Source organism: Populus alba, chromosome 11 (assembly GCF_005239225.2).
Source record: "Populus alba chromosome 11, ASM523922v2, whole genome shotgun sequence".
NCBI classification, from domain to species: Eukaryota; Viridiplantae; Streptophyta; class Magnoliopsida; order Malpighiales; family Salicaceae; genus Populus; species Populus alba.
This window is the reverse complement of record NC_133294.1, coordinates 3,082,018-3,107,510: the sequence shown is the minus strand read 5'-3', so window position 1 is coordinate 3,107,510 and position 25,493 is coordinate 3,082,018. Positions and strand designations below refer to the sequence as shown.

General features: G+C 39.5%; 1 protein-coding gene and 1 long non-coding RNA gene across 2 annotated transcripts in view; one reads left to right on the top strand and one right to left on the bottom strand.

Moving 5' to 3' along the window:
• Positions 1 to 13,170, top strand: part of LOC140956126 (uncharacterized) — a 58,377-nt gene extending 45,207 nt beyond the window's left edge. The window contains exons 2-3 of the long non-coding RNA XR_012171190.1: positions 12,611 to 12,824; positions 13,008 to 13,170. This is a non-coding gene — a long non-coding RNA (uncharacterized lncRNA). The remainder of the gene's footprint in view (positions 1 to 12,610; positions 12,825 to 13,007) is intronic.
• Positions 13,171 to 17,452: 4,282 nt separating this feature from the next.
• LOC118039690 (uncharacterized) lies at positions 17,453 to 20,140 on the bottom strand. The gene has a single exon (XM_035046452.1). The coding sequence runs from the start codon at positions 20,138 to 20,140 to the stop codon at positions 17,453 to 17,455; it is 2,688 nt and encodes an 895-aa protein (XP_034902343.1).
• Positions 20,141 to 25,493: the final 5,353 nt, after the last annotated feature.

The following is a 25,493-nucleotide window of genomic DNA, read 5'->3' as shown; positions in this document are numbered from 1 at the left end:
CACACCTTGGCCATCCGTCTTCAGACCAGGTAAGTTCTGCATTTCCATCTTGCAATTATAATCACGTAGTTACTGTTTGAAGCCATTTTTTAATTCACCACTTACTGTTCATTGTTTTTAATTCACTGCTTGTGCATGCACACGCGTGAATAAGTATCCGCGTGATTGCTGCCTATCAATGACTAGGCTGGGCGAATGGGTCCAGCCCAGTCCAGTCCCCATGTGGGGCCCAGCCAAAAAAAAACAAAAAAATAGAAAGATAAAAAGCAGAAAAAATAAAAAAAATAAAAAATGTGTAGTGTATGAATAAAAATAATGTAAATTTATTGGTTTATTCACTGACGCCGAGAGTCAGGAATAAAAATACCAGTTTAAATTTATATTATTTTTATTCGTTGTATTTTTATTTTATTTAGCTAAAAAATAAAAAAATATGTGCAAAAAATAAATTTATTTTTATTTATTTATAGCGTAGAGTAGGGAATAAAAAATATTGATCTAATTTTTTTTCGTAGCTACGAATTTTTACCAAACGCCAGAGTTGGAATCATTCGAGCTCGAATATTCACTGGCGCCAGAGTCATGAATATTTAAACAAATCATCACAAACATAAATTAATAAATATTTTAGGCAATTTAAGACAAAAACCAGCAATGCAGTTTGCCTTAGCAGAACGTTTAAGGGGTGATAATATCTTCCCTTTTACGTAACCAATCCCGAACCATAGAATCTCTGTTGACCAGTTAGGGTTCCTAGTGACCATAATACTAGGTGGCGACTCCTTAAACAAGACATTTTTTCTAAAAGAACCGGATGCCAGAAATCTGTTCTTTTTCCACAATAATTCAAGAGAATTAATTTTTAGGGCCGCATCGATGTCGGGTGCGACAAAATGCAACAACAATTTTTAAAGAAGTTTTTTCCGTCTCACAAAACAAACTCTTTCAAAAGACAAATCATCACTTTCACTCAAAAGCCAGGTGAAACATTTTACCAATGTTGGGATAGGTATCGAGATTTGCTTAATACTTGCCCATATCATGGTTTTGAAACATGGAGATTGGTTTCACATTTTTATGAAGGTTTAACACCTAGATATAGGCAAATGGTTGAATTGATGTGCAATGGAACATTTGAAGATAAAGACCCTAATGAAGCAATGGAGTACCTAGACTTGCTAGGCGAAAATGCTCAAAATTGGGATGCCACAAGTACTTATGAGGCACCAAGTAAAATTCAACCTCATACATCTAGTGGAGGTATGCACAACCTTAGAGAAGATCATGATCTCCAAGCCAAGTTTGCATCTTTAGCTAGAAAAGTCGAGGCACTAGAATTGAAAAAGAGTGGTCAATTAAAATCTATTCAAGACATTGTCTGTCAAATCTGTGAAATCAATGAACACTCAACAAATGATTGTCCAACTTTGCCTTCTTTTAGGGAATGTCTCCATGAACAAGCCCATGCTTTAAACAGTTTTCAAAGGCCCAACCATAACCCATACTCGCTAACATACAATCCTGGTTGGAGAAATCACCCGAATTTTAGTTGGAAGAGTGATAACAACAATGCACAAACTTCACAACCACCGTTTCAAGCACACCATAATTTCCAAAATTCTCATGGTTATGCACCTCCTTATGCTCCACCTCCTAGAAGAAATTTTGAGGAAACATTGCATGCATTCATTGAAAAGCAGGAGACAATCAACACTCAACTTGCACAAAGCATGACTGATTTTAAAGATGCTCTTGCAAAACTAACATCTGCTCTCAGTTTTCAAGAGAAAGGTAAGTTTCCTTCTCAACCACAACAAAATCCAAAGGGGCAATACAATGCAAATGCAAGTAGTTCTGGAAGCCAACACATGGATCAAGTCAAATCAGTCATCACTCTTCGTAGTGGTAAGGTTATTGAAAAATCCATTCTTGAACCTTGTGAGAAAGATGATGAGTCTATCTCTGAGGGTAAGGAAGGGGTTGAACCTGACCATTGCAAAGAAAAGGCTGATTTCCCGCCAGCACTTCCATTTCCTCATGCCATGACCAAACAAAGGAAAGTCAATCACAATTCTGAAATCCTTGAAACTTTCAAACAGGTAAGGATCAATATACCTTTGTTGGATGCTATTAAACAGGTTCCTTCCTATGCTAAAATTTTGAAAGATCTATGCACTGTGAAGAGAAAACTGAATGTGAAAAAGAAAGCATTTTTAGCCGAACAAGTAAGTGCCATTCTTCAGAACAATAATGCTTTGAAATATAATGACCCTGGTTGTCCTTCAATTTCTTGCTTTATTGGAGAACATAAAATTGAAAGAGCCTTACTTGATCTTGGAGCTAGTGTGAATTTACTACCATATTCAGTTTTTCAGAGTCTCAATCTAGGTGAGTTAAAACCAATTTCTGTAACTCTTTTACTTGCCGATAGATCTGTAAAAGTGCCTAGAGGAATAATTGAGGATGTGTTAGTATAAGTCGATAAATTCATTCATCTTGTGGATTTTATTGTCTTGGACACGCAACCTGTTGAAGCATGTAATTCATTTCCTATTATTTTAGGACATCCCTTTCTTGCCACTTCTAATGCATTGATTAATTGTAGGAATGGACTGATGAAGCTATCATTTGGAAACATGACATTGGAGATGAATATTTTCAACATTTGCAAGCAGCCTGGAGATGATAATGATTTACAAGAAGTAGATATTATTGAAGAATTAGTTCATGATCAACTTGAATCTACTTTGAGTAAAATTGAGTTTGATGAATCTGCAGATTTGCAAATGATTTATTCTCAGGAAGAAATCAAGGACAAAAAAGGCACCGAAAATGTTGATACGGATCATTTGTCAAGGTTGACAATAGATTCGACAACTGACATCACACCAATCGATGATTACTTTCCTGAAGAATCCTTACTTTTTCATAGTTCAATGCATTGGTTTGCTAAAAATATCAATTTTCTTGCAACAGGAGATTTGCCAGCTCACTGGAGTACCGAAGACAAAGGAAAGTTTTTGAACGAAGTGAAGAACTCTTATTTGGATGACCCTTACTTATTCAAAAATTGTCCTGATAAAATATTTCAAAGATGCATTCCTGACAATGAGGTAAGTAGTGTCATTAAACTTTGTCATTCTGAAGCATGTGGGAGTCATTTCTCATTAAGAAAAATGACTGTAAAAATCTTACAAAATGGATTCTATTGGCCCACCATGTTCAAGGACACATGATTCTGCAAAACTTGTGAAATTGTCAAAAAGTTGATATTGGTCAAAACGTTTTGCTTTATAATTCTTGACTTGATTTATTTCCTCAAAAACTAAGATCAAGATGGAGCGGTCCTTTTATTGTGAAACATGTGTATCCATATGGGGCTTGTGATATTGAGAATCCAAAGAATGGTAATGTTTTCAAGGTAAATGGGCATCGTTTGAAAGTTTATTTTGACAATTTTTCAGTTGAAAATGACTCTATTGAATTGAGTGATCCTGTATATAAAGATTGATTCTATTTCTCACATTGTTTTGTGTTTTGCTTTGGTGTATCTATTGTTTTGCTAGTCTCTCTCTCACCCCGGTCAAATGGCGGATAACGGTACTCCATGACTTAAGTCGGTTCTTTCAGTTTCCCAAATAACTGATATTTGTATATATTTGTACAATTCTTAGCTCTTTTTCCCTTCTTTGAATCTCGTCTCCAATTCTCTTTTGAAAATGGATACCACTCTTGAAAAGTTGAAAATGTATTTTCCCGCTCTGCCTCAGAATGCGATTACAAAAATTTACCGTGCTAGGTGTGAAAGATTAAGGTTGTTAATGAATCATGGAATTCCTGAAGATATTCGCTGGCTAATTGAAGCAAAGGTCCGATTATCAGGTGAGTCCTCTAATTCTGTCATTTCACACATGCCTGGAACATGTAAAAGCACTTTTGCAAAGAAACGTCGTGTAAAACGACTGAAAGTCTGTCATAGATGTGCCAGATGGACTTGTAATGCGACATGTTGTTCTTTAGGAATGGTATCTGTAAACCGTGAAGATAAAATACAATTCATTAAGGATGGCCTGAGTAAGGGGTCTTTAGATAATCTTTTATTGACCCTTGAGACGCATCCTAGTGGAGATGTGCATCATGTAATTCATGATTTATGGCCACAATTCCATAAAGAACATGATCGACTTAGTCTTGGGAACCTGACTAAAAAAGACCCTGTTTGCCAGTTTTTAAGAAAACTGGATGGGAAGCCTATCCTCGACCCATAGAGGGCGTTTAAGTCGTTCTTGGACGTAAAACCAAGGGAAGATGTGAGCCACAATCATAACTACCTGTACATACATGCTTTGTCAAAATAAAAAGCTTAGATTAGATTTGAGCCTTCATCTGTGAAACCTTGTGCCTTTTGGTTTTATTAATTGAATATTATTTTGTTTTGTGACTTCTTATATTTGTTTAAGTGTGTTTCAGGTTTGTCATTGTTCGTTGTTTCAGGTGATGTCTTCTATACTCTATCTTTCTACATTAGGGCATTGAGGACAATGTCTCGTTTTGGTTAGGGGGAGAGGGTAGTAGTAAGTAAAAAAAAAAGTTAAAAAAAAAAAAAAAAAACTAACTTACTAACTATTGTTGCTATTATTAAAACCATTTGACAAAATTGTTATTAGGATGGCAGAGTATGGAGTCAATTTTATTGACTCTAGAGATGCATCTTAGTAAGTATCATTACCAAGGTCTATCATAATACTTCTTGAAATATTCAGGTTTACAAACTCTCGCATTGTTATCACTTGATTCTGCTTCATATACTCATCTAACAAGTATTCTTAAACCTTCATTTTCACACACACACTTTAACATATGATTGTGGGTTGCATGTTGGATTATTACACTAATTATGTTCTTTTGTTAAAGGTAACAACTAAGGGAAAGGGATAGTATATAATTTGCAAAAAAAGTAAAAAAAAATAAAAAAAAAATAAAAATTGATAATATTGATGATAATAAAAAAAACGTAGATAAGTTTGGTTTCGTAGCCTCCCTAACCTAAGCAATTAAGCCCGAAGGGGTGTTTTAACACCTAATACCCTAAAGTCAACTGACTTGGGAGCTATTGGCCCAAAGCTTGTTACATGGGTTAAGGAGAAAAGCTTAAGGGAATCAAACATTGCACTATCTACGCATCAGTATCTGCAACCCGAGTTACTAAGCTCGTAGGGGTGTCTCAACACCTAATGCCCTAAGACCAACTGGTGTGGGAGTCATTAGCCGAAAACTCGTTACATGGGTTAAAGATACATTGTGTTGTATGTGCATATAAATTAAAAAAAAAAACGATAAAAAAATAGTAATAGTAATAATCCCAACCTAAGGAAGTTCACCTTAAACATTTGAACATAATATTGTTTTCTTCCAACAAAAGCCCCATCATCTATGTTTTCATATATTGAGCACATAAAAAGAAGGTTTATTAATATCTTGTTTAAGAAGTATGAAGCATAAATATAAATTTAATGAGAGTTTGTTTATCTGGATAGATTAATGGAAGTGGAATGATGAATGTCTTGCTTTGTGGAACTTGCAAATTGTTTTTCTATTTTAACGCTTTGATTACTAGCGACTAGTAATAAGCTGGTTGGGGGGTGTGATTAGTACTTAAAAGTGCATGTTTATTAAGGTTTTATATCATCATTTTGCACTTGAAGTATCAATAACTCCTTAACTAAAGCATGTTTTATAATAACAAGTGTGATACTATAAAATGCCTTAATATATGGTAAATGTTCATCTTAAATGCAGGCTTATCACATAAATAAAAGGATTGATTGATGAATTCAACTACGGAAATTTTGAAGATAAAGAAGGTTTAAGCTTAGAAAAGAGATGTTGGTGCAGTCCAAACTGGAACACTATTCGGTAATTGGATCATATCTAGAGCTATAGATCTCGGATTTAGGTCCATTTTATATGTATGGAAAGCTAAGAAATAGGCCTACAACTTTCATGAGGAACCCAAGAATTAAAAAGGCCATTTTGAAGTCCAAATTGTTGGAACAACGAAGAAGTCCGAAGTTGTCCTGCAGCCCAGACACTATTTAGTGTTCAGCCTATATCTTGAGTTCTAGAAGTCCAAATTACCTCATCTTTTTTTTGTTGGAAAGCTGAGACAATTTACTAGAACATTCCTAAGGATTCTGGGCAAATTATGATGTTATCAATGACGTCGTGTTTAGACAAAGAGATAAGGATTGTCACCAAGTCAAGATGTGGCCACCCACTCATCAATTAGTCAACAAATCAATAGTTCCAAATTTTTGCCTATAAAAGGAGGCACTTACCATGTATTGAGGCATCTTGGTTTCCAGATCAAGATCATGCTCTTATTTTCTCTCTTTGTATTGCTTATGTTTTGCTTTCATTAATATTAAGTTTATGCACTTCATTTCCTTTCCTTTATTTAGTTAACTTCTTTCTCATTTATGTTCTTGTCTTGTTCATTTATGTTTCTTTCTTTCATTATGTCTAGCTAAGTTAATTATGTCAAGGTGAAAAGGGTACACTAATGGTGTAAGAATAAGTATAATATAAACTTAACATGGACCTTAACGTTGGATACTAACATGTTTTATATTTGTTATCTTGTTCATTTTAATACTTTGCTTGTTAAATGGTTAATCTAGATTTATGTTGTATAACACTTGGTACAACAAATACTTGGTACTTTCATAGCCCATACTGTATGGTATAACCGACACCTGAGCTATGAAAGGAACTTGATTTGTTGTTAACATAAAGTTATAATCATGAATGCCTGACAACATTTACAAGCATTAGCATTATTCGAATAAGATAACTAATGTAATTATGTTAACAATTTATAATCTGATTGGAACCTCCTTTGTGTGTGGTTTCCAATTGAATAATAAAATTTTATATTATACTTGTTTGAAGTACCATTAGTGGATCCTCTAACCTTGACATTTGTTGTTATTATTGTTTAATCCTTACATTAATCTTTCATCTCAAAGTTCTCATTAATTTCTTCATCTTCTTTTATTACTACTACTACTACTACTACTATTATTATTGTTGTTGTTGTTGTTGTTATTTACATTATGTAATATATCCCTTTGATCTTTTCATAAACTCAGTATATAGGCTGGAAACCTGTGACCCGATCTTTTGGATCATTCTCAGGTGTAACAACGCCACGTACTGAGTATTATTGTTGTTGTTTTTGTTATTATTATTGTCCTGTTATTTATAATTTATACAATTAACCTCTCTGTGGTTCGACCCCGGTCTTGCTGGGTTATTTATTACTTCGACACTCCTGCACTTGGGAGAAGACATCAAGCTTTTGGTCATGTCACAACTCTAACTGATTCTGCTTCTTATCTTGGTAATGATTTCTTGCATGTTGGTGATGGTAAGGCCCTTGACATATCCCATGTTGGACATACTACTTTATATTCCCCAAAACGCTTGTTTACATTAACTAATGTTCTTTGTGTGCCTCACATTACCAAACCGTTGTTATCTGTTCAGAAATTCTGTCGTGATAATCATGTTTATTTTGAATTCCACGATTCTGTGTTTTATGTGAAGGATCTCGTCACCAAGGAAGTTCTTCTTTCCGATCGGAGTCATGATGGTCTTTATGTTCTCTCCGAGTCCTCGGCTATGTCAGTTCCTCAAGTTTTTTGGTCTCCTTGCATTTCCGCGACTGCCGACTTGTGGCATCGTCGTTTAGGTCATCCAACTCCTCGCATTCTAAATTTGTTAGTTTCTGATAATAAAATTATTTGTACGTCTAGACGATCTTTTACTCAATGTCAAGCATGTCCATTAGGCAAGTCATCCTGTTTGTCATTACGACCGACAGGTCACAAAACTTCTACCCCACTTGAATTAATTTTTAGTGATGTTTGGGGCCCTGCTCCAATGTTTTCTTCTGATGGTTTTCGTTATTTTGTTATCTTTGTTGATGCGCACACTAAATATATCTGGTATTATCCGCTTATTGCGAAATCTGATGTATTTTCCACGTTTCAACGTTTTCAGACACTTGTTGAGCGTCAGTTTTCTCTTAAAATTAAATCTGTTCAAACTGATTGGGGTGGTGAATATCACAAATTAAATAAATTCTTTCAAACAATTGGTATTCATCATCGATTAATTTGTCCTCATACTCATGAACAAAATGGCACAGTTGAACATCGTCATAGACATATTATCGAAACTGGCCTAACCCTTTTAGGCCAGTGTAATGCCCCATTGCATTTTTGGAACTATGCTATAGAATCATCGGTATATCTTATTAATCGCATGCCTACTCATGTTCTTCAAAATAAATCTCCTTTTGCGTGTCTGTTTCATCGCACTCCTGATTATAACTTTCTACGTACATTTGGGTGTCTTTGTTTTCCATTTTTACGTCCATATCATGCTCATAAATTAGATTTTCGGTCTTCTCCTTGTGTGTTTTTAGGCTATAGCTCGTCTCATCTTGGTTATCGGTGTCTTGATTTAGAGTCTGGTCGTGTCTATGTCTCCCGTCATGTTCGTTTTCATGAATGTGTCTTTCCTTTTAAAAAGTCTGAACAAGTAACAACACCCTCGGTTCCCCCCATTCCACCTACCTATCTTCCATCACTGCAACCCCCTTCATGTTTTCAGCCTCTTCCTTCCCAACTCGGCAAAACACACAACCCACCTTTGCCCCTTGCCACAACCCCCCAGCTTGCTCCCCTACCCGTTGATTCAGCCGACCCTGCCTCACCACCCCACACAGCCATACTTTCACCACGTGCTTGTCTTTCCAATGATTATTGTGCAAGAACAGGTTCTGAATTGCAGGATTCAGTAATGGCACAACCCAACACCTCCTCAGCTTCACCTCCTGGTCTGCAACTTTGTGTTGATCTCTCCTCTTATCCTCTTCAACATATTCCAGGTACAGGTACTGCTACTCCATGTCCAGCTGCTCCTAAACACCCCATGGTTCTTCGTCCGAGACAGCCCAAGACAGCGCTGATCACCACCACGGCAGCCACATCTGCTGCCTCCTTCAGTCGGGTAACTTCTCCTCCCTCACATGAGCCACTTATTTTTCCTGATGCTAATAGATATGAGGCATGGCATAATGCTATGCGAGAGGAAATTCAGGCCTTACGCACAAACAGAACATGGACTTTAGTGTCGTTTCATCTGTCCATGAATGTTGTTGGTAGCCGATGGGTCTACAAAATTAAACGCAGATCTGATGGTAGCATTGAGAGGTATAAAGCGTGCCTGGTTGCTAGGGGCTTCACTCAGTAAGAAGGTATTGATTACTCAGAAACTTTTAGTCCTGTTATCAAACAGGCAACAATACGCTTAGTGTTCTCCATTGCAGTTTCGAGTGGTTGGAAAATTCATCAGCTTGACATTCATAATGCATTTCTAAATGGAGTCCTTGATGAAGAGGTTTACATGAAACAACCTCCAGGTTTTGTTGATTTTGCACTCCCAGGTCATGTATGTCGATTGCATAAATCTCTATATGGGTTAAAACAGGCTCCGCGGGCTTGGTACACTCGTCTGAATGACTTCCTATTATCCATTGGTTTCCGTGCTTCTAAAGTGGATACCTCATTGTTTATCTTCTCGGTTGGTAGTGATATTTGTTATCTTTTGGTTTATGTTGATGATATTCTGCTTACGGGTAATAATGGAATTCTGCTACAACGACTCATTCAGCTACTGAGCTCAGAATTTAAACTTCGAGATTTAGGTGATGTTCATTATTTCTTGGTATTGAAGTGCAGTGTACTGGTCTGGAACTTATGCTTTGCCAACATAAGTATACACTTGATATCCTCACACGAGCTGGTATGTTATCCTGTAAACCAGTTGATACTCCTATTTCGGCATCCAAAGCCACCATTATGCCGGATCCATTGTTTTCTGATGCTACTCGTTTTCGGCAACTTGTTGGTGCTCTCCAATATCTCACTTTCACACGCTCGGATATTTGCTTTGCTGTTAACCGGGTCTGTCAATTTATGCATGCTCCTACAGAATCTCATTGGGCTGCCGTGAAACGCATCTTGCGTTATCTCTGTGGTACAGCATCACATGGTTTACATATTACTCGTAGCTCTTCTTTTGCTTTACACGGTTTTACAGATGCAGATTGGGCAGCTAGTATCGAGGATAGAAAGTCTACAGGTGGTTATCTTGTGTTCTTTGGTCAGACGCCAATTTCGTGGAAATCGAGTAAGCAACGCACTGTTGCTCGTTCTTCGACGGAAGCTAAGTAAAAAGCCTTAGCCGATGGCACGACTGAAGTTATCTGGCTTCAGTACTTGTTAACGGATCTTCAGATTCCGCCTCCTTCTGCCCCTATTATCTGGTGTGACAACCTTGGTGCCACGTATTTGTCCGCAAACCCTATATTTCATGCTCGCACAAAACATATTAAGATTGATTATCATTTTGTCTGAGATAGAGTTGCGAAGAAGGAGATTCATATTCGTTTTATTTCCTCTCAGGATCAACTTGCCGATGTCTTCACTAAGCCACTTCCTCCTGCTTCATTTACTGCTTTTAGATTCAAGCTTCGGGTTGATCCTCCACCCTCAGCTTGAGGGGGCGTATTATAGAATGTAATTATATAGGAAATATTGTAGTCATATTCTTATGTGGTAATCTCCACCTTTACTATTGTATATTACCCTACTCATATATATAGAAAGGGTTGGCTAACTATTAGGTTAAGCCTCGTAATTATTCTCAATTAAGACTGTTGAGATAAATGATGAAGATGAAGGAATTCTGAAAATTAAGGATGCATTATGTTGCAGAAGAACTCTTATTGTTCTAGATGATGTGAACAAAAGGGACCAATTCAATAAAATCATTGGCATGCAAAATTGGCTTTGTAAAGGAAGTAAAATCATTGTAACAACCAGAAATAAGGGTTTGTTTTCAGCTAATGATATTGAGGGGGTTCGGTGCAAAGTTGGACCGCTAGATGATGAAAAATCACTTGAGCTTTTCAGTTGGAATGCCTTTGGACAAGCTGACCCTGCTGATGGTTTTGTAGAAGACTCTTGGAGAATAGTACGTCATTGTAATGGACTTCCATTAGCTCATCGAGTTCTTGGCTCTTCATTGTCCGGAAAAGGAAGAGAAATATGGGAAAGCGCATTACAACAAATGGAAGTGATTCCAAATTGTGAAGTTCAAAAGGTTCTTCAAATAAGTTACGACTCTCTTGATGATGATTACCAAAAGGGTTTATTCCTTGATATTGCTTGTTTCTTCAATGGAATGGATGTGGATGATGTAGTTACGATACTGGATGGGCTCGATAAAGGTGCAAGATTTGGGATTGACAATCTCATCGATAGATGTCTTGTTGAAATCAACAATGATAAAAGGTTGTGGATGCATCAACTAGTAAGAGATATGGGAAGGGAAATTGCTCGTCAAGAATCTCCCAAATGTCAAAGAATATGGCGTCACGAGGATGCTTTTACCGTTTTGAAAGGAACTACTGTAAGTAGCTCAATTTTTTTAATTGTCTACTTAAATGGTTTGCCGTGACTTAAATATTCATTCTTTTTTAAAAAAAAATTCATTCTTTTACTTTCCTTTCTCATGTGCTTTTAATATTTAATTTTGATGCAGGATGCCAAAAAATTGCGAGGCCTTACCCTGGATATGCATGCATTAATGGAAGATGATTATACAAAAGTTGTATGTACGAATTTAATGGTTCGAAGCAAGCGTCGCAAGCTTAACTTCTTTCAACAATGGCTTTCTGACTTTTTTGATGGAGAAAAATTACAAACTGGCCAAACAAGTTTGTTTCCCATCCTCAACACGGATGCTTTTAGAAAGATGCCAGATATAAAATTTCTCCAACTAAATTACACGAAATTCTATGGAGGTTTTGAGCACTTCCCTAAGAATTTGATATGGTTATGTTGGCATGGATTCTCTTCAAGATCCATACCAAATCAAGTATGTTTAGTGAAGCTGGTGGTTCTTGATCTATCCAGAAGCTGTCTAGTTGATGCTTGGAAAGGCAAACCGGTATGTATCGAGTCTCTCGTTATAGCAATCCAGAAGCTGTCTAGTAGACTGATGTCTTGTAGAGATCGTTAAAATAAAAAATGATAAAAAGTTATAAATGCATCAACTCGTAAGAGATATGGGAAGGGAAATTACACGTCAAGAATCAACCGAATGTCAAAGAATATGGCATCACATGGAAGCTTTTATAGTTTTGAAAGAAACAAGTGTCAGAGTACCTGGTTCTGTTTTCCTATCTGCATGGTATTTAGGTGTCTTAAAATGTTCATGCTTTTAATTTCTTTTCACATTTACTTTCAATATTTTGGAAGCATGATGCTGAAAAATTGTGTGGCCTTACCCTGTATATGCATGAATCAGTACAGAAGTTGTCTGTACTGATTCAATGGTTCGCCTGCAACCGCTGCAGGCTTAACTTCTTTCAACAATGTCTTCTTCCTACACTCCTCTCTCAATAGTGGCTTTCTGAGTTTTTCTTGGGGGAACAAGTACAAATTGACCAAACGAGTTTTTTTCTTGTCCTCAGCACGGATGCGTTTAGAAAGATGCAAAATGTAAAATTTCTCCAGCTAAATTACACAAGTTCTACGGAAGTTATGAGCACTTTCCCAAGAATTTGATGTAGTTATGTTGGCATGGATTCCCTTTGAGATCCAAACCAAAGTACTTCTGCTTGGAGAAGCTTGTGGCTTTTTATCTAATCCAGAACCAGTCTAATTGTTGCTTGGAAAGGCAAACTGGTATGTATCTAGTCTTTCTATAGAGCTATCTCTCTCATTTTCAATGGACAGCAACTGATTTCAAGTGTTTTCACAGCAACTTATTTTACAAGTTCTGCTTTATTTCAACTCTATATTTTTGTTCTTGTATGTCTAGAAAATTTTTCCTTTGCTCATTATATAAATTTTGCTCTGATGGAACAGATAGAACTTTAGGGCAACAGATTCAATGTTGTCCTTGAATATGATGAAAATGAGATGTTAAGGTGGTTTCACGAGGAGGAAGAACAGGAGTGGCTGCTTTAGAAAGAGTTTGTAGAGTACGTACTTTTCATTCAAAATATCCTCACCCACCGCGCACCGGATATGTGGCTTTGATCTATTCATATGGTTTTCTGCTATGTCAGTATGCAATCCTTATCGTCTTGTTTGTCTTGAAATCAGAAACAATACGAAGGGTAGATTCTGGGTTTTTTACCCCTCAATTTTTCGATATAATTTTTGGCCGAAAAATCTGAATTGTTATGGCTAAGCTATTGGAAATTTCGGGGCAATGATCCTGTAATCAGCAACTTCCGACTAATTCTTTGTTTATATATACACTTGACTTTCAACAGAAAGAAAAAGCTAGAATCAATTTAAATGATGCAAAATTACAGGCTAGTAAACTTTCCAAGTCAGATATGAAGAGCCTTGATCCTGCACGTGCCTTTTTCTTACTGGTGGGTGAAGTAAGAAGAACCGCGTGAGTTGATGAGAGGGATTATGTGTTTTGTTTGTGTCTAATGTCCACTTTGGTAATTGTAACAAGAATTACAGGCCCTAGTAAACGCGTGGTAAATGATTTGAACAAATTAAAAAAGAAAAAGGTCCTAACGCGAAAATGGCCGATACCACATAGACTTGTAAGGTTGACTTAAAAGCAGAAAATTGATGAACTGATAAGAGAACATCAGCGAAGGGAAAGTGAATATTGCAGGTACTCTCTCTCTCTCTCTCTCTCTCTCTCTCTTATCTCTTTTAGTATTATGTTGTATTGTGGAATGTAACTCTGCTGTAACTGAGAATCACTTCGATTAATTCACTGTTAGAAACTAATTATTGATGATCTCATCAACCGATTTTGTTGGTTCAGCATAGAGATTTATCATATGCACGCATATTTTTCTGAAAGGGCATGGAGGAGTTGATTACAGGGAATTAATATTAGCAAGTCAACTGTCAATCTTTATTTTCCATATTTAACATCCTTGGTTTACTGCTTGATTTGTATTGATTTATATCCTATTTTAGTTTCCTTGATTTAAGATAGTTTCCTTGATTTCAGAGCTAATTGAAGCTTCTTTTTGTATATAAGAATATCATTCATCAGTAATGAAATACAGAGTTGAGTATCTCTCATTTTATAATTTCTCATGGTATCAGAGCTTTGATGACCAAGCAGTCACGAGTTCGAATCTCACCATCCTCATTTATTTGATAAAAATTAAGCACAAAGTAATGTGGGCCTGTGCAAGTTTCAAGCCTAAAAGGCTTTCACTTGAAGGGGTGTGTTAGAGAATAATATAATTCTCAATTAACTTGAAAATTGTTTTAAAGAAAAAGTAAGATAATAAATATATGAATGCTTCAGCTTATTGGTGTGCTGTGTCGATCTTGAACTATCGACATCAATCCTGCAACTCTGTTTTTTTTGTTCAGATCTTTGAAAAGTCTTATCTTTGCTAGACTCGAAATGGCTGCTGGGAAGAATCAAGAATCCTACTCTTCACGGTTTCCTAATTGTAAATATCAAGTGTTAATTATTGGAGACAAGCAAGCCCCACCATGTGCAAGTGGGAATCCTAATCTCCCACTTAGCACATGGTGGTGGACACCCCTTCACCTCCCACCTTTGTATATTTATGTGCCTCCTGTGAAGTGCTGCGTATTGCAGCGTGAGAACTGACGAAGTTGTGTGAAACACAGAGAGAAACACAGAGAGAGAGCTAGGGAGAGTTGAGTTGAGTTGAGAAGAATTTTCTCCTCCTCCTTGTTTTGTTGTTTGTATTGTTTGTAAGCTTGATTAATACAAACCAGTAGCTCCGTGGAGTAGGCAAGTTGCCGAACCACGTAAATTGTGTGTGTTTGAGTTCTGGAAATAACCCAATAACTGGTATCAGAGCTTGTTCTTGACAAAGAGGGTGTTTGATCCAAACTCAAAAATCAAAGTTCTCCAAACGTGTTTTTGAACATACCATCGTGTAGAGGACAACCGGACGAATCCACTGTTGAAATCTCGGCTGACGCAGCAGTAAACAGTGAAGGAATACGACCAACGTCAATATTCCGTAAAATTGTATAAATGAGAGAAACTCTCAGAAAACTCAAAGGTTTTTATTCAATAATTATTAGCTGCCGCCTCCAGAGGCTTTACAATGATATTTAAAGAAAAAGTCTACCCTAGCCCATGACGGATAAGGAAACGACACAAAACATTAAATTTACCAAAAATGGAAAATTTGAGATAAATGCAGAATATGAAAGGCCTATAAATCCTGATCAAACAGGAATTGACGGAAGTCAATTCGGACTCGGGAATCAAAAGTTATGGCCGAAACAAAACTTTCCTAAAATGGCAAAAATGACGATTTCGAGGACGAAACGATGGAATTGGGCCAAAAACCGGTGGACATCAGGGACATAGCCGCTGACTTCATCCGCAAATGGCGAAACACTTTGACTCGGTGAGTTTCGCGGCATTCCGACGTCAACACCCCGGCTGCCGAAATTCAGTTGCCTTTGAATTTCGGGTGATCCCTTTTGAGCATGTATTCTTCCGCTATTTGTTCTACATCAGACTCCTCCACTTGAAAAGAACTCGACCTCGAGTTAGGTTCCGGATCGAGATCAGGATACAAGTGTTCCTCTGCATAATACTGGAACAAATCTGCAACGTTGAAAGTCTTGGAAATGCCCATGGTTTCGGGAAGATCAATCACATAGGCATTATCGTTGATCTTCTTCAAAACCTGATACAGACCATATTTCTTGGGCTTCAGCTTGTTGTAAGTGCCTACGGGAAACCTTTCTTTGCGCAAGAAAACCATCACGGAATCTCCCTCTTCAAATACTCGGCGACGTCGATGCTTATCCGCCGCAGCCTTGTACTTTGCATTGGTTGCTTCCAACCTCTGCCTCACTTCCTCCTGCACGGCCTGACCTTGTGTCACCATGTTCTCAGCGGCCATACTAAATCCTGGGCCTCCCTTGGGTAGACGAACTAAGTCTACTGTATGTCTTGGTGGTGTCACATATATCATAGCAAAAGGAGTCTTCCCCGTTGTGCTATGAACAACACTATTGTAAGCAAACTTAGCCTGTGGCAATGCATGATCCCACTGTTTCGGTTTATCCCCACAAATGCTACGAACCAGATTTCCCAAAGTTCTGTTTGTCACCTCTATCTGCCCATCAGTTTGTGGGTGCGCGGTTGTACTTCGGTTCAGCGAAGTCTGAAACATCTTCCATAAAGTCACCCAAAAGTGACTAAGGAATTTTGTATCGCGATCAGAAGTAATTGATTGCAGCACTCCGTGAAGTCGGACCACTTCCCTGAAGAATAATCGGGCTATATGTGAAGCATCTGAGGTCTTTCGGCAAGGGATGAAGTGAGCCATCTTCGAAAACCTGTCAACCACCACAAAAACAGAATCCACCCCTCGCTGGGTGCGAGGCAACCCCAGCACAAAATCCATAGACAAATCCTCCCAAATATCGTTAGGAATAGGTAAAGGTGTATAGAGACCAGTATTTTACGACTGACCTTTAGAGACCTGACAGATGTAGCACCTCCGTACAAAATTGCCGACGTCTCTCTTCAGTTGCGGCCAGAAATAACGTTCCTCTAAGCTAGCCACTGTTTTTTCCCTGCCCAAGTGTCCACTCAATCCACCCCCATGAAGGTCACGGATCAATTTCTCTCGCAGCGACATCCGGGGTATACACAAACGATTTCCGCGAAACAGAAAACCGTTGCTCTCATGAAAATCACTGACGGGGTGTTGCTCAATGCACTTCGCCCATATTTCTTTGAAATCTGCATCCTCCTGATACAACTCCTTTAGGCACTCAAACCCCACTATCTCATGAGCCAATGTCACCAGCAGATTGGCACGACGGCTCAACGCATCGGCAACCCGATTCAAAGCACCAGACTTGTGTCGAATAGCAAAAGGGAACTTTTGAAGGAAAGTTGCCCATCTGACATGCATGTTATCCAAGTGTTTCTGACTATTAATAAATTTCAGAGCTTGGTGATCAGTGTACAAAACAAACTCCCGCTGCACTAGATAGTGCTCCCAATGCTTCAAAGCTCGGACCACCGCGTAAAACTCTTGGTTATACGTACTCCACTTCTGACGAGCCTCACTCAACTTCTCACTGAAGAAGGCTACTGGTCGCTTCTCCTGGGATAACACAGCCCCAATTCCTACGCCACTCGCGTCACATTCAACTTCAAAAATCTTCTCAAAACTGGGTAGGGCCAACACTGGCGCGGTGCACAGCTTCTCCTTTATCAACGCAAAGCTCGTTTCTGCCTCTTCCCCCCACTGAAACTTGCCTTTCTTCATGCACTCGGTTATCGGTGCCATGACAGTACTGAAATTTCAAATGAATCGGCGGTAGAAAGTGGCTAATCCGTGGAAGCTCCGAACTTCACCCACGGTCTTTGGTGCAGGCCATTCTCTAATTGCTCGGACCTTGTCTTCATCCACATGAATCCCCTCTGAACTTACCACATAACCCAGAAACAACAAGCTATCAGTCATAAAGCTGCACTTTTTCAGATTAAGGAATAGCTGGTTCTCTTGTAGCACTGCCAACACATCCCGTAACTGCTCCACATGCTCATCCGTTGTCTTACTATAGATAAGGATATCGTCGAAATAAACGACAACAAATTTCCCCACAAAAGGCCTCAATACCTGATTCATCACGCGCATAAAAGTGTTGGGCGCGTTTGATAACCCAAATGGCATAACCATCCACTCATATAACCCGTCTTTGCTTTTGAATGCTATCTTCCACTCGTCCCCTGGTCTGACCCGAATCTGGTGGTATCCACTGCGGAGGTCAATTTTTGAAAATAATTTCGAGCCCTCAAGCTGATCCAGCATGTCATCTAGGCGGGGAATTGGGAAGCGATACTTGACGGTTATCTTATTGATAGCTCGGCTGTCCACACACATACGCCAACTCCCATCTTTCTTTGGCGTTAATAACACAGGAACCGCGCATGGACTCATGCTTTCGCGGATAAAACCCTTCTGCAACAACTCTTCAATTTTCTCACGCAAGACCTCGTTCTCTTTCGGACTCATCCGATAATGAGGCAGATTTGGCAAGCTAGCCCCTGGTATGAGGTCTATATGGTGCTGAACATCCCTCATGGGCGGCAGATTATTCAGCAACTCTTCGGAAGTGATATCCCTAAACTGATCTAACAATGGTTTCAACCTGTCAGGGACTGTCACCGAAGCCTCAACTTCCCCTTCCACCACTAGGGCCTTCACTACGAGCGCATAAAACTCTGGCGCACCCTTTATGTCTGCCACAAACTCTGTCTCCGATCTGGACACTGTAAAAAACGACTGCTTCTCCACTTCAGAAGCCTTACCATACAATGCCTTCCTTTTGTAAGGAGCCATAGCAATTTTATGTGACCCCCACGTGAACAAATAAGTATTATCCCACCCCTTATAGGTAATATCAACATCATACTGCCACGGACGACCCAACAATACATGACTAGCATCCATATCAATCACATCGCAAACTACTTCATCTTTATATATTTTTCCAATGGAAATAGGGACGCGACAGATTTCAGTTACCTTCACCGTGGGTCCTTTCTTGATCCAGCCGATAGTGTATGGAGTCGGTTGCTTCTCGGTTGGTAGCTTTAGGTGATCAACGAGGCCCCTTGCAACGAAGTTCTCGCAACTTCCGCTATCCACAATTAAGTCGCACACCTTCTGGCTCACGGTGCAGTATGAGCGGAAGATATTATTTCGTTGTCCAGCATCCTCTTGCCTTGGAGTGTATAATATTCGCTGCACGACACAGTTGATTCGTTCCCCGTCCTCCTCAGCGAATTCTGCCCCTTCATAGCAGTCATTCGCCCCTGCATCATCTCCAGTAGCCTCTGGATCCCCTTCTTCTCCTTTGATCCAGTTGACAGGTCTGCGATGATCTGGACAAGTGTTAGAGAGATGTCCAGGTTTCCGACAGCGATAACAGACTCCAGGTGCAGGTCTAGCGTAAGGGTTGGGATTCAAGTTCATGTTCGTGTTTTGATTTGGATTTCTGGGTATATTCTTGTTGCCTTGGGCTGCTTGGCTGCTGTTGCTGCCCCCTTCTCTGTTCTGATTCAACACGCCTGCTTGGCTGCTGTTGCCACCCTTGTCTCTGGTATTAAACGAAGGTTCTGGATTGTTTCGGCGAAATCCTGAGGCTCCCCCTCTTCGCTCCATCAGTTCAGCCTTCAATGCCAGATTATGAGCTTCCTCCACAGTCCAAACCACCTGCAACCCAATCTTATCTCGTAATGACGATTTCAATCCATTCATATACCTGGCTACACGCTGCCCCTCCGTCTTGTTCAGATTGTTTCGCTCCAAGAATCTAGAGAACTCCGCAGTGTAATCAAACACGGATCTGGATCCTTGTGAGCAGTCTTGAAGTAATTGAAACAGATATTGTTCATAATCTGGTGGCAGAAACCTCCCTATCATCAGTTGCTTCATCCTACGCCAAGTCCTTATAAGCGCCTTTCCTTGTCGCTGCCGATTTTTCTGTAGTTGATCCCACCATACTGCAGCCCCTCCCTTCAATCGGAAGGCTACAAACCTCACCATCTTTTCTTCTGGTATCTCCATCATCTCAAAGAATCGCTCCACCTCGGTAACCCAATCAAGAAAATCTTCAATCCGCAGATTCCCATTGAAACTGGGCAGGTCTGCTTTCAAGCGATAATCGTCTTGCTCCCTCGGACGTCTCGCAGGTGGAGGTAAACCGTATCCCATGTCATCTTCTTCGTCTGAATCATCCTCGCTGTCAGGTTGGATGTGAGGTGCTGGATTACATCTTCTATCAACAGGTTGGCCTCTGGCAATCCCTTCGGCACGAGTCCTATTAACTGGTGGCCTGTTATTGGCGTTGAGGTTAATCCCGGCAGCAAGCATCTCCCGAATCTGCGCTACTTGTTGCCGCGTCTCCTCCACTTCCGCCCACAAGGCCTCTACTCCATGGTCTCCCCCAATAGAGTTTTCGTCTCCTGCTTTGTTATTTGCCATCGAGTTCGGCAAATCCGTGCTCTGATACCAATTGACGCAGCAGTAAACAATGAAGGAATACGACCAACGTCAATATTCCGTAAAATTGTATAAACGAGAGAAACTCTCAGAAAACTCAAAGGTTTTTATTCAATAATTATTAGCTGCCGCCTCCAGAGGCTTTACAATGATATTTAAAGAAAAAGTCTACCCTAGCCCATGACGGATAAGGAAACGACACAAAACATTAAATTTACCAAAAATGGCAAATTTGAAATAAATGCAGAATATGAAAGGCCTATAAATCCTGAGCAAACAGGAATTGACGGAAGTCAATTCGGACTCAGGAATCAAAAGTTATGGCCGAAATGAAACTTTCCTAAAATGGCAAAAATGACGATTTCGAGGACGAAACGATGGAATTTTGCCAAAAACTGGTGGACATCAGGGGCTTAGCCACTGACTTCATCCGCAAATGGCGAAACACTTTGACTCGGTGAGTTTCGCGGCATTCCGACGTCAACGCCCCGGCTGCCGAAATTCAGTTGCCTTTGAATTTCGGGTGATCCCTTTTGAGCATGTATTCTTTCGCTATTTGTTCTACATCACCGGCGAAGAACCGACGTCCTGCATGCCCGCACGCGCCGATGCCCAGACTGCCCATGCGCACCAACGCGCCGTACGCGCGCCATGCTCCTTCTTCGCCCGGCTTCTGCAAAATGGGTCGGGTTTGACCCGCCACGTCATCCAATCCGTGCAGTCAACGACCACGTCACCTGCCACGTCACTTGCCACGTCATCATACTGAGTTTTGCTCCGGTGTGCCGCAGGCCCTGATCTGCTGACACGTGTCTCCATCTGCACCGCTACTGAGTTTTGATCTGGTGCGACTCAGGCTCTAATCTGCTGAAACGTGGCCTAATCTGCACCGTTACTGAGTTTTGATCCGGTGCGACGCAGGCTCTAATCTGCTGACACGTGACTTAATCTAAACCGTTACTGAGTTTTGATCCGGTGTGACGCAAGCTCTAATCTGCTGACACGTGTCTTTATCAGAACCGCTACTGAGTTTTTATCTGGTGCGACGCACGCGGTACTCTGTCTGACACGCGGCTGCATCTGCACCATCCGTTAATCCAAAACTTTGATTGCTAAAATCGGAGCCATCCGAAGTCCGATTGGGGTGATCTCAGTGTCATTTCCAAGGTTTTTGGCCGTTCTGGACACATCTGTAAGGTCAGATTTGGGAAATTCGAATCGGAGAAGTGGTAAAAATGGCAGATGAAATAAAAGCTGCTGGAATTGAAAAATTTGACGGAACAGATTTTGGATACTGGAAAATGCAAATTGAAGATTATCTATATGGGAAGAAACTTCATCTTCCCTTATTGGGAAGCAAACCAGAAAAGATGGAAGCAGAAGAATGGCAACTTCTTGATAGACAAGTTCTGGGCATTATCCAGCTATCCTTATCAAGAAGAGTTGCTCACAATGTTACGAAAGAAAAATCCACTGCAAAATTGATGGAAGCCTTGTCTGGGATGTATGAGAAGCTATCAGCAAATAATACCATCACAAATCAATTATCATCTGTTGAGATTGAGTTTGATGATGAGATTCGTGCACTCATCTTGCTAGCTTCACTTCCAAGCAGTTGGGAAGGCATGAGGACAGCCGTGAGCAATTCAGCTGGAAAATCCAAACTGAAGTATGATGACATTCGAGACTTGATTTTGGCTGAAGAAGTGCGAAGGAAAGACTCGGGTGAAAGTTCAAGCTCAGGATCAGCTCTCAACATCAACACTCGAGGGAGGAGACAAGATAGAGGCTCATCCAGAGGCAGATCAAAATCAAGATACAGAAGTAAAAGCAAGTTTGGATCCAGAAAGCAGGTTGAATGTTGGAATTGTGGCAAACCTGGTCATTTCAGTAGGAATTGCACAAAACCGAAGAAACCTAAAGCTGACTCTACAAACGCTACCATAGATGAGGTACAAGATGCTATAATTCTTGTTGTACAAAGTCAAATTGATGAGTGGATTCTTGATTCTGGTGCTTCATTCCACTGTACGCCACACAATGAAATGCTGCAAAATTATGTTGGAGGAGATCACGGTGTAGTCTATCTGGCCGATGGAACACCACTGAATATTGTGGGTATAGGAGATGTGCAAATCAAGACAATGAATGGATCTATATGGACCTTGCAGAATGTAAGACATGTTCCTGAATTAAAGAAGAAGTTGATCTCTGTCGGACAACTTGATGATAGTGGTCATTCAATACTTTTTGCTGGAGGAATGTGGAAAGTATCAAAGGGAGCAATGGTTTTAGCTCGTGGAAAGAAAACTGGCACCCTGTATATGACCACAAGATTTGCAGTCATCATTGCCTCAACTGAAGCAGAAAATCAAGCACATCTATGGCATTGTAGACTTGGCCATATGAGTCAAAAGGGGATGAAGGTACTTCAGTCGAAGGGAAAGCTGCCAGAGTTAAAAAATGTCGATCTAGACATTTGTGAAAGTTGTGTTCTTGGAAAACAGAAGAAGGTCAGTTTCTTGAAGGTTGGCAGGACCTTACGACCAAGAAAGCTAGAACTGGTACACACAGATTTATGGGGACCGTCTCCAGTAGCATCTCTTGGAGGTTCTCGATATTATGTGACTTTTATTGATGATTTCAGCAGGAAGGTATGGGTTTACTTTCTGAAAAATAAATCTGATATGTTTGAAACATTCAAGAAATGGAAGGCTATGGTTGAGACTGAATCAGGTCTAAAGTTGAAATGCTTAAGATCTGATAATGAAGGAGAATACATTGATGGAGGTTTCAAGGAGTATTGTGTTGTCAATGGTATCAGAATGGAGAAGACCGTTCCAGGCACACCGCAATAGAATGGCGTTGCTGAACAGATGAACAGGACCATCAATGAACGAGCTAGAAGCATGAGGTTGCATTCAGGGTTACCTCAAACATTCTGGGCTGACGCAGTTCATACCGCAGTTTACTTGATCAACCGTGGACCATCAGTTCCTTTGGAATTCAAATTGCCCGAGGAAGTATGGAGAGGAAAAGAGGTACGACTCTCTCATTTAAAGGTTTTTGGGTGTGTTTCCTATGTTCACATAGATTCTGATGCTCGCAACAAGTTAGAAGCTAAATCCAAGAAATGTTTCTTCATTGGCTATGGAGATGAAGAATTTGGATTTCGGTTCTGGGATGATCAGAATAGAAAGATTATCAGAAGCAGGAACGTGATCTTCAATGAGAAAGTTATGTACAAAGACAGATCAAGTGGAGAAACAGAGATGGCTGATTCAGATACAAGTCCACAAAGATCTGAATTCATAAGATTAGAAGGGTTTCCCGATGTTACTAAGCAGAACAACAATCAAGAGTCTTTACAAGAAGATTCAAGCACATCTGTGCCCACTTCCACACAAGAAGATGCAAAGCAAATTGAACCAGCTGTTCGCAGGTCTTCGAGGACGATAAAGCCCCCGCAACGGTTCACACTTTTACTGAATTATATTTTGCTGATAGATGGTGGTGAACCGTTATCTTATGAAGAATCCTTAGAAGATGGAAACTCAAGCAAGTGGGAGTTAGCCATGAAGGAGGAGATGAGTTCGTTGCTGAAGAACAAGACTTGGGAGCTAACAACATTACCTGAAGGAAAGAAGGCCTTGCAAAATAAGTGGGTCTACAGAGTGAAGACTGAGCATGACGGAAGCAAACGGTTCAAGGCAAGACTTGTTGTCAAAGGGTTTCAACAGAAGAAAGGCATTGACTACTCTGAGATTTTTTCTCCAGTTGTGAAGCTCACAACAATCAGAGTTGTTCTGGGGATAGTAGCTGCAGAAAATTTACATCTGGAACAGTTAGATGTAAAAACAGCATTCCTTCATGGTGACTTGGAGGAAGATATTTACATGCAACAACCAGAGGGGTTTGCAATGCAAGGAAAGGAGAATCAAGTCTGCAAGCTACAGAAAAGCCTATACGGTTTGAAGCAAGCTCCAAGACAGTGGTACAAGAAGTTTGACAACTTTGTCGCACGTGTGCGGCGTCGCGGCGAAAATCAAATAGTTGTTCCATTTTCTTATCTACAATGTAAATCTATCTATATCTATGGGGATACAAGAAAATATTGTCTTTTGTGGGTGGAAAATGGAATGGGAGTCGCCACCTAGTATTTTGGTCACTAGGAACCCTAACTGTCTCAAAGATCGGGTACGGGGACTGGTTGCGTAAAGGGAAGGTATTAGCACCCCAAATACGCCCTACCTAAGGTAAGCTGCATTGTTTTATTGTCTGATAAAATCTAAGGTATTTTCGTGTTTTTCTAGTTGTTGGTCTGTCTATGGTTCAAGAAAAATCCTCCTCGGTAAGAAGGTCTTTATCTTATCGGGTAAAATCCTAACCGTTCTAATGTCTATACCAAAACTTTATTAATAATATTTAGGAATACGTTTTATGTATAAATTCGTAATCCCAAATACTACTAATAGCACCAAAAAGATTTTTAGAATTTTTTGAAATATTGGCCTAGTTCTCATGGCTTGAATAAACTGGTTATTAAAGCCAAAATGCATGATAATACATATATTGTTTTGAAAATTTCCTTTGTTGTGTGAAAATATGATGTTATAATATTTATATATATATATATTGGAGAGACTAGGCTGTATTTTAAAACAAAAACATTTTTTTATGTAAATATATAGATATTTTTTTTTTTGACAAAAAATCGGGTATTTTTAATATTGAGTTTGTATCCTTACGGTATAAAAATACAACCCAATATTAATCCACCTTAATAAAAATATGCAGGAAAAATCAACAATATTTTTAAGGACTTTTAGAATTTTTTTAAAAGCAAAAACATTTTTTATTTTGAAAATCTTTGATGTTTTGAAGAAAACCGGGTATTTTAATACCGGATTTGTATCTTTACAGTATAAAAATACAAACCGATATTGACCAAACTGTAGCAACAAACTTGTGGAAAATCACATATTTTTTTGAAATAATTTTTTTGGAATTTAAATTTTTTTACTAGACCGGACCCGGCCCAAAAGGAGACTGGGCTGAAATCGGCCCGAAATAAAATGAGCCTACCTTCTACAGGGCTGGACTCAGTCCAGCCACATGGGCTGGGCTGATACCCAGCCCGAAACAACATGAATCGGGCACTGTACATGAGTGCAGTATGTTACTGTTCACAAATAGTAAAGGGGATACTGTACACAAATAGTAACCGGGTACTGTACATGAGCACAGTACCGCTAATTAATTAGGTGGTTACTGTGCACCTGCACAGTAATCTGTTAATTAATTTCTTACTTGCAGAACGTGCACAATGCACGTT

Bases quoted from the DNA above. Each gene is read 5' to 3' on its own strand.
- LOC118039690 (XM_035046452.1), bottom strand. From the start codon at position 20,140: ATGGCAAATAACAAAGCAGGAGACGAAAACTCTATTGGGGGAGACCAT.